The sequence below is a fragment of the Salvelinus namaycush genome, chromosome 10 (genome assembly GCF_016432855.1).
Source record: "Salvelinus namaycush isolate Seneca chromosome 10, SaNama_1.0, whole genome shotgun sequence".
NCBI lineage: Eukaryota > Metazoa > Chordata > Actinopteri > Salmoniformes > Salmonidae > Salvelinus > Salvelinus namaycush.
In genome coordinates, this window is record NC_052316.1 from 47234497 (window position 1) to 47249012 (window position 14516).

At 43.6% G+C, this 14516-nt stretch overlaps 1 protein-coding gene across 1 annotated transcript; it reads right to left on the bottom strand.

Annotated features, from left to right (window-relative positions):
* Positions 1-848: 848 nt before the first annotated feature.
* Positions 849-13577, bottom strand: LOC120055112 (B-cell lymphoma 6 protein-like). The gene is made up of 9 exons (XM_039003030.1): positions 13526-13577; positions 9656-9827; positions 7320-7541; positions 5847-6830; positions 5216-5346; positions 4309-4476; positions 4060-4190; positions 2994-3131; positions 849-2240 (listed from the first exon to the last, which is right to left on the bottom strand). The coding sequence occupies exons 1-9, from the start codon at positions 13554-13556 to the stop codon at positions 2097-2099; spliced, it is 2121 nt and encodes a 706-aa protein (XP_038858958.1). The 5' UTR covers positions 13557-13577; the 3' UTR covers positions 849-2096.
* Between the last annotated feature and the right edge of the window lie 939 nt (positions 13578-14516).

Consider the following 14516-nt stretch of genomic DNA (forward strand, 5'->3'; position numbering starts at 1 on the left):
GCAGCAATGTTCCAACATCTAGTGGAAAGCCTTCCCAGAAGAGTGGAGACTGTTATAGCAGCAATGTTCCAACATCTAGTGGAAAGCCTTCCCAGAAGAGTGGAGGCTGTTATAGCAGCAATGTTCCAACATCTAGTGGAAAGCCTTCCCAGAAGAGTGGAGACTGTTATAGCAGCAATGTTCCAACATCTAGTGGAAAGCCTTCCCAGAAGAGTGGAGGCTGTTATAGCAGCAATGTTCCAACATCTAGTGGAAAGCCTTCCCAGAAGAGTGGAGGCTGTTATAGCAGCAATGTTCCAACATCTAGTGGAAAGCCTTCCCAGAAGAGTGGAGGCTGTTATAGCGGCAAAGGGGGGGGAAACCAACTCCATATTAATGCCCCTGATTTTGGAATGAGATGTTCGACAAGCAGGTGTCCACATACTGTTGTTCATGTAGTGTATGTGAAACCCCCCTAAGTAATGTATCTGGGGACTGACCAGATGCCTTGTGATCTGCTTCTTCTAAAAGAATAATTCTCTCCCACATTAGACAACTCTTGAAGAATAGTCTTAATTTAATATATATTTTTTAAAACAAGCACACAAACCTGAGAAAAGACATACATGTACATGAGTAGGATCCTGGAGGAAAACAAAGTCATTGGCTAGAATGCGGTTTTAACCAATCAGCATTAGACCCACCCGTTTTATAACACACAGAGTCTGGGACATTTTTTCCCCCATCGGGGTCCTCTTGTGACAAGATGACTCAACTATACACAGTAAAACATCACCATGTCCTTCCCTAGTTACTGGAGTAGAGATGGATGCCAGTCTTCTGCTAAATAAATAGAAATCACACGTGACTTAATACATACAAATCCAAAACCTTTATTTTACATTCATACATCTATAATTGTTCAATAAGTTGAATGTAGTTTTTTTTCTTCTTTTTAAACCAAAAAAAAAAAAAAAGTCCTGAAGATTTACGGCTTGAGTAATGAGTAATTTGCATGTTGTAAGGTTGGTGAAAAGCCTTTTTTTATTTTTTAAATGACACACGCACACCCAAAATAAAAACTAGGACTACTAGTGCTGTCCTTGAGTTGTACCTTTTTATATAAACAGAGGTGGGCTGAATGGAAAGGAATTCAGTCACCATAGAGAAGGCACCTTCAGTACACAGTGTATGTACAAACATCTGATACCCTTTTACTGTAGCTTCTAGTACAATGACAACTGGGAACGTTCACTTAAACAAAAAACTATAACACATCCATACAAATACATTTTGAAGCAAAAATATCTTCTTGGTTCATACCCAAAGCAGTACCTGGAAATGCATATTTTTTTTTACATTTTAAATTCTAGATTGGTTCTGCCAGCAGAGAGCAACCCAGTGGATATAATTAGTTAATTACACAGTAGGTCACAATATTTATGACTGCAGTTGCCCGCTTCATTGATTGGTAACTATTGGCAACGGTAGTAACGTACGTACGCCTCATCATTTTGTCTTCCTACGAGAGCAGTAGTCATTATCAAGAGTTTTAAAAAACCAACAATGTTTTTTCTCTTTCCTTTCACATGAAAAGGGGGCAGGTCTACATGGTATAACATGTACTTCAATATATAAAAATCTATAAACAATTCAATATCTTATACAGCCAGGATAAATACAATTTATCTTTAAAATATACTGTTAACCCCCCCCCCCCCTCTTCAAATCAAAATGTCAATACTTTCAGAAAAGTTATTTGATATAAAATACCGTATTCCTTCAACAGGATTTATGTTTACATCCCGTCCAAGCTTTTTCCTCTAACAAAATAAAGCTTTTTATATTCCTCTTAAAGCTTAAACATTTTTAACTAAATTTAAAAGAAACATACTAATATAAAGAAAAACAAAATGGACTAAGAGGTTCTACGTCCACGTTTAGAGGAAACCCGTTTAGAACGGCGTACTCTGGCCGTATTAATGAATCACCCTCTAACTCAACACAATGTGGCACTACAATGTTGGGATGATTGTATACGTTGGGGTGTTTCAATGCCATGGTAAAGATTGGCGTCGCTCCCCCCCCCCCCCCACCCCCCTTGCCCCCACGCCAGTTCAGCACGCCTTGGTCGGGTCTGTTGGCAGCTCTGTAGTGGACATACGGTACTGGATCTTGGTGTTGGTAATCGCTCCGTGTTTCTGTCTGAGGTGCAACCGAAGCTGACTCTTGTGGCGAAAGTGCAAGTTGCATTTCTCACACTGAAAAAGAAAAAGGAAGTTGTCTGTCTCCAATCTACCTGGTTTAACACCTCCATTTAACACCTCCATACCTGGTTTAACACCTCCATTTCAGTGTGAACATCAGTGACACTGACTGATAGATCACGTTGGATTGTATAGTTGGTGTACTTACATAGGGTGTATATATAATGGTTTTATGCTACTTGCATGATAGGGTGTATATAATGGTGTTATTCTACTTGCATGATAGGGTGTATATATAATGGTGTTATGCTACTTGCATGATAGGGTGTATAGATAATGGTGTTATGCTACTTGCATGATAGGGTGTATATAATGGTGTTATGCTACTTGCATGATAGGGTGTATATAATGGTGTCATTCTACTTGCATGATAGGGTGTATATATAATGGTGTTATGCTACTTGCATGATAGGGTGTATATAATGGTGTCATTCTACTTGCATGATAGGGTGTATATATAATGGTGTTATGCTACTTGCATGATAGGGTGTATATAATGGTGTCATTCTACTTACATGATAGGGTGTATATATAATGGTGTATATAATGGTGTTATTCTACTTGCATGATAGGGTGTATATATAATGGTGTTATTCTACTTGCATGATAGGGTGTATATAATGGTGTCATTCTACTTACATGATAGGGTGTATATAATGGTGTTATTCTACTTACATGATAGGGTGTATATAATGGTGTTATTCTACTTACATGATAGGGTGTATATAATGGTGTTATTCTACTTACATGATAGGGCTTTTCTCCTGTGTGAATGCGCAGGTGACTCTTCAGCGTCTGCAGGTGACGGAAGCGCGTTCCGCAGATCTCGCACGGGTACGGCTTCTCCCCGGTGTGGATCAACACGTGGGCACGGAGATGGGCAACCTGACGACGACAACAACACTACTGGGTCAGTGTGGTGGTGAGTTGTATTTTACGAAGACAACAACACGAGACTACTGGGTCAGTGTGGTGGTGAGTTGTATTTTACGAAGACAACAACAACACGAGACTACTGGGTCAGTGTGGTGGTGAGTTGTATTTTACGAAGACAACAACAACACGAGACTACTGGGTCAGTGTGGTGGTGAGTTGTATTTTACGAAGACGACAACAAAATGAGACTACTGGGTCAGTGTGGTGGTGAGTTGTATTTTACGAAGACGACAACAACACGAGACTACTGGGTCAGTGTGGTGGTGAGTTGTATTTTACGAAGACAACAACAACACGAGACTACTGGGTCAGTGTGGTGGTGAGTTGTATTTTACGAAGACAACAACAACACGAGACTACTGGGTCAGTGTGGTGGTGAGTTGTATTTTACGAAGACAACAACAACACGAGACTACTGGGTCAGTGTGGTGGTGAGTTGTATTTTACGAAGACAACAACAACACGAGACTACTGGGTCAGTGTGGTGGTGAGTTGTATTTTACGAAGACAACAACAACACGAGACTACTGGGTCAGTGTGGTGGTGAGTTGTATTTTACGAAGACAACAACAACACGAGACTACTGGGTCAGTGTGGTGGTGAGTTGTATTTTACGAAGACAACAACAACACGAGACTACTGGGTCAGTGTGGTGGTGAGTTGTATTTTACGAAGACAACAACAACACGAGACTACTGGGTCGGTGTGGTGGTGAGTTGTATTTTTACGAAGACTATGATGATGAAGAAATGGGGGGGGGACAGAAATGGGGGGGATGTGCAGCATAGCGGTGGTATTACCCCCTCCCCCCCTCCCCCCCCCCCCCCCCCCCCCCCAGACTAGCCCTCCGTTGAAAAGAGGGGGGAATTCTGCTCACCTGCACGAATCGAGCTCCACACGTCTCACATCTGTATGGCTTTTCTCCTGAGTGGATACGAGTATGGGTCTTGAGGTTAGCTGGTCGGTTGAACTGAGCGCCACAGATGTTGCAGCGATACGGCTTCTCTCCTGCAACGACAACAACAAACAACAACAACAAACAACAACAACAAACGGTTAGCCAGGTAACACATTTAGTGGACAGAGCAGTTAACGTTGTGTTATATTAATATTGCTTCTGATGTACCGGTGTGGACTGTCTTGTGGCTGGCGAGGTTTCCTTTATAGCGGAAAGCAGCCTGACAGCGGTCACACTTGTATGGCTTATCACTGTGGGCCTGCAGCATGTGGCGTTTCAGGGCTTCGTCGTCAGCAAACTTGGAGTCGCATTCGTTACAAAAGAAAGTGCCATTTTCTGTAAGGAGAAGCATTAGGTCAACAAATGAATACGTGAAGATTTAGTGGTGCTTCAATCGTGCTCAAGAAAGTGTTCTGTATAAAGCAACAAGCAGCTAAGCTTCCCTCTGTCCATGAGGTGTTTATGTCTGTCTCGCAAATGGCCATCATATTTCCTTACATTCACATCTGTTATCTTAATTTGATCACGGTTTGACGCAGAGTATTTTCCTGTGCAGAAAGGAAATTCAAATTGTAGTGTAGTTTAAAAGGTTTAAAAAGGCTTCTAAAGTTTGTCATTTCTACGTTTAAAAAAATGTCAGACTTGACCTAATGAAAACATTTATTAAACCCGACAGAAATGTCTATTTAATTATAATCTGCGTAATAATTCAAATGTCCTGTTATTTTCCTTCTGTGAGAACCGGGGTCATACTAAGACAATGCATCAGTAGTGCACTAGTTTCCCTATATAGGGCTCAGCTGAAAAGTAGTGCACTAGTTTCCCTATATAGGGCTCAGCTGAAAAGTAGTGCACTAGTTTCCCTATATAGGGCTCTGCTGAAAAGTAGTGCACTAGTTTCCCTATATAGGTCTCTGCTGAAAAGTAGTGCACTAGTTTCCCTATAAAGGGCTCTGCTGAAAAGTAGTGCACTAGTTGCCCTATATAGGGCTCTGCTGAAAAGTAGTGCGCTAGATAGGGAATAGGGTGCCATTTGCGACTCATTCCGGTGTTTTAAAAAGCAGCGTGTACTCACCACAGCTGGAGTCGGAGTACTCAGAGTGTAACTCTGACATCATCTCCTCCGCTAAACAGGAAGCCGCGGTGTTAGGACACACTTCAGAGTGCTGCGGGGGCGGGGCACCGCAGGAGGTGCACTTTAAGTGGCTGATGTAGAGAGAGGAGTGGTTGTTAGAGCTCCTCTGTGATCTCTCCAGAGCTCTGGAGACACTAAACAAACGGCTGTGTTTCAAACATCATTCCTCCACACAACGATACAGCCGCAAGACAAGGAGGGGGGGGGGGGGGGGGCAGAAAGAGAGGCTACAGGTGACAGTTGGAAGGCAGTCAGTCGTCTAGGGCCCTGTCGTGATGGTAGAAAATGCTTTAGAAATTTATGAAATGGGCTTGATGGCAGACAAAAAGGTGCACTGTGGAGAGCTTCATTGAGCAATACTTTGAATGGCAATTTTTATTATTTTTTTTTTTAAATACATCGCTACCACTTTTCAATTCATGAAAAGGAAAACAAAAGCATCTTAAAGAGAGAATTCCCTAAAGTCCTACAACACTGCCCCCCCCCCCCCATCAACGTGGGAACAATCAAGCATTTATGTTACAAGTTGTAGTTCAGTGTTTGATTCGTCCAGTATGACTGTAGACGTTACCTATTGATGATGCTGTTGAGTCGGGAGGCCTGTGGAACAAGCAGGTCCTCTCCATGCTCGCTGATGTTGGCGTTGGCCTGCGGGTCCAGGTGCTCGGAGTCTGAGGGCTGGGGGTAAGGGGGCAGCCCCAGGCGCTGAGGGGAGCGGACCTCCGTCTCCTGCAGCCCAGTATCCTCCTCCTTGGTGGCGCTCTGGTTCAGAACTATGAACTTGTACTTCTTCCAGTTGCGTGCCTTGGGATCCTGGCTGCCCTGTAGGGGCTGGGCACCACACCGGCCGGCCTGGGAGAGACCTGCATTCTTACTGCTGCTGGACTCGGTGGGGGAGTTAGGCTGGCAGTCAGATTTGAGCGGGCTCTGAGGGCTACTCATCAGGCCCTTCCGTCCGGCTGAGGAGATCCCCAGAGGGTAGTGCTGCTGGCTCGTGTCTTCTTCTGTCGTCTGAGGACCGTGCTCCTTACCCAGAACCACCATCTGCTGCTTGTGACCCGCCGTGGCAAACGCTCTCTTCCTGGAGCCTCCCACCCCACCAGCCTGGCTGACCCCTCCGTCATGGCTCTCCTTCCTCATCTCCTCCTCCCTGGAGGAGACGAAGCTGGCTGTATGGTGGATGTTGGCCGAGCCCCCGCTCACCGCCCGGCTGTAATCAACCCTCATGGCGCTGCTCGTGTCCGGGGGTGAACAGTGCTTGTGGTGGATCCCGCCTTTAGAGAAGTCAGCGAAGTTGTTTTTGCCGTCTGTCAGCTTGCAGAGAGGAAAAGGCAGCCCCTGGATGGGGAACTGACCGTAGAGGTGGTAGTTGCTGGGAGAATTGACCCCATTGAACATGCTGGAGCCGTAGGGTCTCCCATCTCTGTAGGGGCCGACCCGGCCGGGCAGGTTGTCGACCACATCGTGGGGCCGGTATGCATGGACGCCCGGAGGTAAAAGCAAAGGGCTGACCAAGAACTCATCTCTAGGCAGCTTGTTGGCCTGGCCAGGGTCACTGAAGAGGAAGAAGAGGAGGAAGAGTGAGAAGACAGAAAACAAGGCAGACAGATACCAGAAACATATGCTACATTCCTTTCCTGTCCACATAAATTACACACCAATGTATTTCTCTGCTGTGCTCGCCTCTTGACAGGTCCTCATTTGCAAATAGGAATATCTTCTTAATTGAGAGAGACAGACCAACGTAAGGGTGCAGGGCCGGCGGCCATCTTATCGCCTCCGACCACAGAACATCACCTGTAATGTTGTATTCATTTCACCACACCCAGCAGGTGATCTTACTGGTAAAACCGTGTATAAAGCCAAGTTATCGTTACTCATTGTGTATTTATACCTCATGTTATTACTGTTTTTAATATCTGCATTGCACTGTTAGTCTATACCTGTTCTTTACAAATCATGTGACAAATACAATTTGATTATAAGTTGAGGCTTCCTTCTTAAATCATCCCCCCCCCCCCTCCCTGTCCCGTCGTCCAAATACCTGGATTTGATGAATCTGTGGCAGGTGTCTACAACGTGATCCATCTGTAGGTAGATGGCTGTGTTCAAGATAGCCATGATCAGAGTCTCCTTCAGCGTCAGTCTAGAGGTGTACATGAACTCCAGCAGGACGGCAAACCCCTCGGGATCCACCTTGGGGTCCAGACTGATGGCATTCAGGTTACACTTCAGGGAGTCCGTAAATATAGTGTAGAACAGCCCACTAGAGGAAGAGAGAGAGAGACAGAGAGAGAGACAGAGAGAGAGACAGAGAGAGAGACAGAGAGAGAGACAGAGAGAGAGACAGAGAGAGAGACAGAGAGAGAGAGAGAGAGAGAGAGAGAGACAGAGAGAGAGAGAGAGACAGAGAGGAAGCATCGTGTTCAGTACAGTGACAGACTGTCCAGTGTCTGTGTTCTTTTGCCCATCTTAATCTTTACTTTTCTTTAAAAAAAGTCTGTTTCTCAAACTAGACACTAAGGTAAACACAGCAACAACAACAAAAACATCCTATCACTGTCAACTGCGTTTATTTTCAGCAAACTTAACATGTGTAAATATTTGTATGAACATAACTACTGAGACAAACTGAACAAGTTCCACAGACATGTGACAAACAGAAATGGAATGGAACCATTTTCTTGTTTTGTTTATTTACGGATAGCCAGGGGCACCCTCAATCATTTACAAACCAAGATTTGTATTTAGTGACTCAGATCAGACTCAGACCAGATCAGAGGCAGTAGTGATGTTCTGTTTAGTGAGTCCTCCAGATCAGAGGCAGTAGGGATGACCAGGGATGTTCTCTGTTTAGTGAGTCCTCCAGATCAGAGGCAGTAGGGATGACCAGGGATGTTCTCTGTTTAGTGAGTCCTCCAGATCAGAGGCAGTAGGGATGACCAGGGATGTTCTCTGTTTAGTGAGTCCTCCAGATCAGAGGCAGTAGGGATGACCAGGGATGTTCTCTGTTTAGTGAGTCCTCCAGATCAGAGGCAGTAGGGAAGACCAGGGATGTTCTCTGTTTAGTGAGTCCTCCAGATCAGAGGCAGTAGGGAAGACCAGGGATGTTCTCTGTTTAGTGAGTCCTCCAGATCAGAGGCAGTAGGGAAGACCAGGGATGTTCTCTGTTTAGTGAGTCATCCAGATCAGAGGCAGTAGGGATGACCTGGGATGTTCTCTGTTTAGTGAGTCCTCCAGATCAGAGGCAGTAGGGACGACCAGGAATTGTTCTCTTGATAAGTGCGTGAATTAGACCATTATCCTCTCTTGCTAAGCATTCAAAATATAAAAAGTACTTTTTACCCCATATATTTTCCCTGTCACCCAAAAAGTACATTATTTTCTTTAGGAATGTAGTTATGTAAAAGTTGTAAAAAATATATAAATAGTAAAGTACAGTACAGATAACCCCCAAAAAACTAGACTGAACAAAAATATAAAACGTAACATTTAGTGTTGGTTTCATGTTTCATCAGCTTTAATAAAAGAGCCCAGAAATATTCCAGATGCACAAAAAGCTCTCTACAATGTGCACACGTGTGTTTACATCTCTGTTAGTGAGCATTTGTCCTTTACCAAGACAATCCATCCACCTGACAGGTGTGGCATATCAAGAAGCTGATTAAACAGCACGATCATTACACCTTGTGCTGGGGACAAAAGACCAAAGAGAGTTTACGAAGTAGGATCACATCTGTTACTGGTGCCGAGACCCGTCTTGTCTTCGTGAGACATCTGTTACCTATGGGACCTGGTCGGAAGTAGTGCACTATGTAGGGGAACAGAGTGCGCCATGTAGGGGAACAGAGTGCGCCATGTAGGGGAACAGAGTGCGCCATGTAGGGGAACAGAGTGCGCCATGTAGGGGAACAGAGTGCGCCATGTAGGGGAACAGAGTGCGCCATGTAGGGGAACAGAGTGCGCCATGTAGGGGAACAGAGTGCGCCATGTAGGGGAACAGAGTGCGCCATGTAGGGGAACAGAGTGCGCCATGTAGGGGAACAGAGTGCGCCATGTAGGGGAACAGAGTGCGCCATGTAGGGGAACAGAGTGCGCCATGTAGGGGAACAGAGTGCGCCATGTAGGGGAACAGAGTGCGCCATGTAGGGGAACAGAGTGCGCCATGTAGGGGAACAGAGTGCGCCATGTAGGGGAACAGAGTGCGCCATGTAGGGGAACAGAGTGCGCCATGTAGGGGAACAGAGTGCGCCATGTAGGGGAACAGAGTGCGCCATGTAGGGGAACAGAGTGCGCCATGTAGGGGAACAGAGTGCGCCATGTAGGGGAACAGAGTGCCAGTTGGGATGCCGTCTAAGAGCCACGTGAAACACAACACACCTGCAGGCCATGAGGACAGTCTTGTGGGCACGGAACTGCTGTCTGTTGACCAGGATGGTGACATCTGTGAGGATGTCCCTGCTACGCAACCGGTTGAGGTTCAGCAGTACGTCGCTGGCGTGACGCGTGAATTGGATACAGCTGTCTGCTGAGCAAGCCATCTTGTCAAGCTCTGGCGGGGGGAAAAAAACAAGTACAACAAATTGTAGTCAGAGTCATGGATAGACATACAAAAGGGTTATAATACAGCTCCGATACTGGTTAATCATCATATAAGTAGTATCCTGGTGGTGAAACCCCGGGGGAATATGAACCAAATTGCAGGGCTCTCTAACCATGTTCCACAAAACTACCCTGCTGTAGGGTTAGTTAGTTAGTTATAACTAACTAGTTATAACTAACCCGATTCAGCTTGTCGACCAGCTAATCATTACAATCAGGTGTGTTAGGGTTGGAGTGAAAACCTACAAGAAGGCTCTCTAGAAACAGCGTTGAATAAAATGAATATAGAGATAGAGATACTTTTTTAAAATGTAACCTTTATTTAACCAGGCAAGTCAGTTAAGAACAAATTCTTATACTTTTTAAAATGTAACCTTTATTTAACCAGGCAAGTCAGTTAAGAACAAATTCTTATACAAGATAAAGCATGGCAACTTTTATGAAGGCTGGGGTGATTGTCATTTTGCACTTGTTTATATGTGTTGGTTATTCTAATAGAAATGTCACCACCCTCACCACTACTGTCTGATTGCAGTGTGACTTTTCCGCCACTAGGCGGCACCCTTCAACAGAGTAAATAAACTACGGAGCTTTCAAGTAACATTTTCTGGGCGGCCACACTTGTTCCCGAATGTGGGATAACACTTGATTTACTTATTGCTGGCACTCAAACATGAATTTAGAAGATTATATATATAATTAATATATATTTTTTTAAACCTGAACCCTTATTCAATAAAAGAAAACTCAAGCATTCTGCAGTAACATACTGGTTCTGTGTGGTGTTTGGTTCTGTGGCAGCAGCCTACATGATGTAATGTCTCATAGCAGCACACGGTCATTCGGGCATGGAAACGTAGTGTGGGAACAGTTCGTGATATATAGTTGAGAAATGCAAGCACCAGGTGTATGAGTAGCCTACAAAGTGCATCACAACACACCCGACTTTGCCACACAGGCTTTTGACTTATTGTAAGGGGACGTGTCCAACCTGGACTCAGGGTTAGACATAACAAAGTAAAAGTAAATCTGGGCCACACGCCAATTAGTACGATATGTTACGTTTTGAGAGATATTTATTAGTTGATGTCCATCATTTTTGTATGATGTGTTACGAATTGCAATGTGTTGTGGCTAACGTTAGCTAGGTGGCTAACATTAGCTAAGCTGTTGGTTAGGGTTAAGGGAAGGGTTAGCTATCATGCTACGTAGTTGAAGTGTTCTAATTAGCTAAAATTGTTTGTGATGACATTCAAACATGCGCAACCTTTGGGTTTCTGGATGTTTGTGTTATATACCCACCCAACCACCCTTTTTTGCCTTATGTAACCTTCTGTTTTATGGAACCATGCGCAGCATATCATACTCATTTACATGTCCTGGATTTACGTTTACTATGTTACGTCTAGACTAGGAAACCAGGCTGGCGTGTCTTTAAATAATATGTCTGTGCCATCTGGGCATTTCTTACGTGTTAAACATTCCGTATTGGATTGGAACTTGATTCTTTTCTCGCCCTCTGAACTAACACACGCCAAATACGTAGCCTTCATTTCCCCGTTATATCGTTAATAAACAACCCGTAGTCTATCACTAACCCGTTTACTTATTGTAATGAAACAGGCAGGGAGCAGGTCTCGAACCCTCGACCTCCTAGCCCGAAGTCCGGCGCGCTATCGACTGTGCCGCAAAAGCATGCTCAAGCTGCAGAGTCGATTTCCGCGCTTATAAACCCAGGGTCGTTACATTATTAACAATGGACAAAACAGTTTGAGCATATTCCGGACAAAAGTTGGCAGATGTAAATGTACTGTTGACTGCCAGAGAACATTTGAATGATTATAGTATAGTAGTAACGATAATAATAGTAGTAATAATAATAATAATAATAAACCTAGTTTACATTTTTTTTAATGCATTTTTAACGGTAGATTAAACGGCAAAAAAATTATCCATAAACTTAAAAATATGATACGTCAAATTATACCACAAGATGTCATCAATTTACTGTAGACGTTTATACGTCTGATCATTAATATATTCGCCTAGAAGTGTGTCTGATCTTTAGCGATATAAATAGCGGGTAGTCAGACGCAGGAGAACACGTTATGGCAATAACACAACGCAATCCAGAAGACTTCAGCATATTTTGAAAACACTTTTGGCATAGTTTATGTTTCAACTACAGTCTGCGAATTTCAAACGGGTAATTTACTACAAGCCTCAGTCTTTCCGTCCAACCCTCATGTAATAAATTGTTAAACTGACAGTTTCTTCACGTGGAACAACATGTGGATCCAACCGGTTCAATAACACCCAAACACATTGAACACAGATGTAGCACTCTCTGTCTCAACCCCATGTCTCAGGCTGTCACTTGACTCCTCCCGATATTAACTTTAAATAAAGAATCTATACACAGGTTGACGTAACCACGGTTTTCATATATAGGCTATAACCCAGCTACGACTACATGTCATATCAGACCAATTTTGTCATTTATTTTCAGTTATTCACTTTTCAATCACATTCATATATAGTAACTTTTGTCGCTCTTCTTCATAGCCTACATTCAGACCCTTAGCCTAGCTAGGCCTACACTTCAACAATGTTGTTTTATACAGACTCCTTGCATTGAAGCTTAGCAATCAAATAACAGTTGTATTGCATCTGCTAAGCACTCAATTACTGCAACATTGTAGCTGTTAATCACTCCATTCAATGCGACATTGTATCGGTTGAAGTCATTCTGCCTAAAGTCACACGCTCCCCTGGCTCCAGACAGATCGCATGCAGGTACAAACGTGCGCATATGCTGGTCTGTGCAGCAGCGGAACGCTACAAACAACAAGATTTCCGTGGAGGAGGCAGGGGGGGGGGGGGGGGGGGGGGTAACCGCGAGACAAGACGATCAATATCTCGTGCAACCAGATCCCGATGTGCTCGTTCAGTACCGATTGTTCAATTTGACTTTTTTTCCCCTCCTAGACTGCCTGGATATCTAAAACAATGCATAGCATAACAGCCCGACACACATACCCCTGCCTATCTGCCACAAGCCCGACACACATACCCCTGCCTATCTGCCACAAGCCCGACAGACACACTTGTGCAAGTTAGGCTATTTAATTATGCCTGTGGGAATCACGTTATAAATAAACAAAATAATGTATGTGTACACCGCTGTTATTAATACAATGACAATTAGGTGAACACAGTTGCAAAATCCACCCAGGTTAGAGCTCTACTTAGGTTTGCTAAGAATATATAGAAGGCAGCACTTAGTCAAACTGAACAACCGGTTTGTTGTTAGACTGACTAGTGTGCTGGAATACTAACAGAATAAGCACGTAATCTAATTTCTGTTTTGCGATCAGCACAGTACATTAAAAAAAAAGCCTCTACTGTCAAACCGACACAAGGCGACCAGAGCCGTAGAGAGTGAAGGGAGGACAGCGAAATATTATACAGACAGAAGCTATGTCAAGAGCAGATGTCACCCGCCAAAGAATGCGCTCAAACCCGTCCACTATACACCTTCAAAAATCACATTATAAAACACATTCAGAAACACACCAACACCTGCAATAAAGAGCACAACTTCGCGCCAAATTACATAGGAAAAAAGGAATTTAAAAAAACAATCACCTGGTATTGCTTTCCTAGAAACTTCTTGCATCACCACTTCTAAGAACCCCCAGTTCTAAGAATCAGAGGAGCTCAATTCTCGGAATTTGAGCTTGTGGCGATACCACTTTCAGAGGGCAGGGGAGAGTCAGGTTTTAATGCTAGCTGAGAAATCATCTTTTTGAGATGTTTATTTTCGTGCATATTGTACAACATAAATTGTGGAACAAGTGTAATACAAATTTAAAGTGAAATTATGTACAAATATTGTAATTTTTTTAATCTATTTGAAGAGAAATCGAGTGTTGAGTTTTGTTATTCCCCCTACTTTTGGATTCTACCAGACCTAGACGGTCACGTGGGGTAAACGAGATGTCTACGTCATCACGCCTCTAAACCCAGCCCCTAAATTCTCTGAACTAATCTGCTATTCTATGACATAGGCAGTGGCCGTCCATTCGCTGCCTTTGTGAAACCCACATAAATAATTTACACAGAAGCTACCTGGAGTGCTTATTTACACGGACATGCGTTGCGTAGGCCTATTTGTTGTGATATTATAATACATTTTTGTTGTTTCTCCTGCGGGGGAATATTGCATTCTTCTTCTTTTTTTAAACCCGCAGTTCTACCTTCATTGCTGTGGACTGTCTGCCGGCATTTCATCACAAGGGTTTGTTTAGGATGAGATTATATTTGTGAACCAAAGACATTGTGTTTTAAAACTATCTTCATCACTGGGATTTTCCGTTTCTGTAGCCTTTTTTGTTGCCTTTGAGGCTGACTGTTTATGCCAGGTTTATCTGAAAAATATGCTTTAGATTTAGGTTATTACGGCAGGTTGGTGTTTATTGTCATGAATCTTGCACAGGAGGCAGAACACCAACGATTTCCGCTAGATGGGCCAGCTGCAAAGTCAAAATTGTCTATATCGTAAAAACGTATGAAAAAAAAGTGTAGGGTTCGGTATTAGGGTTAGCAGTGTGGTTATGGTTAAGGTTGGGTTTAAAAT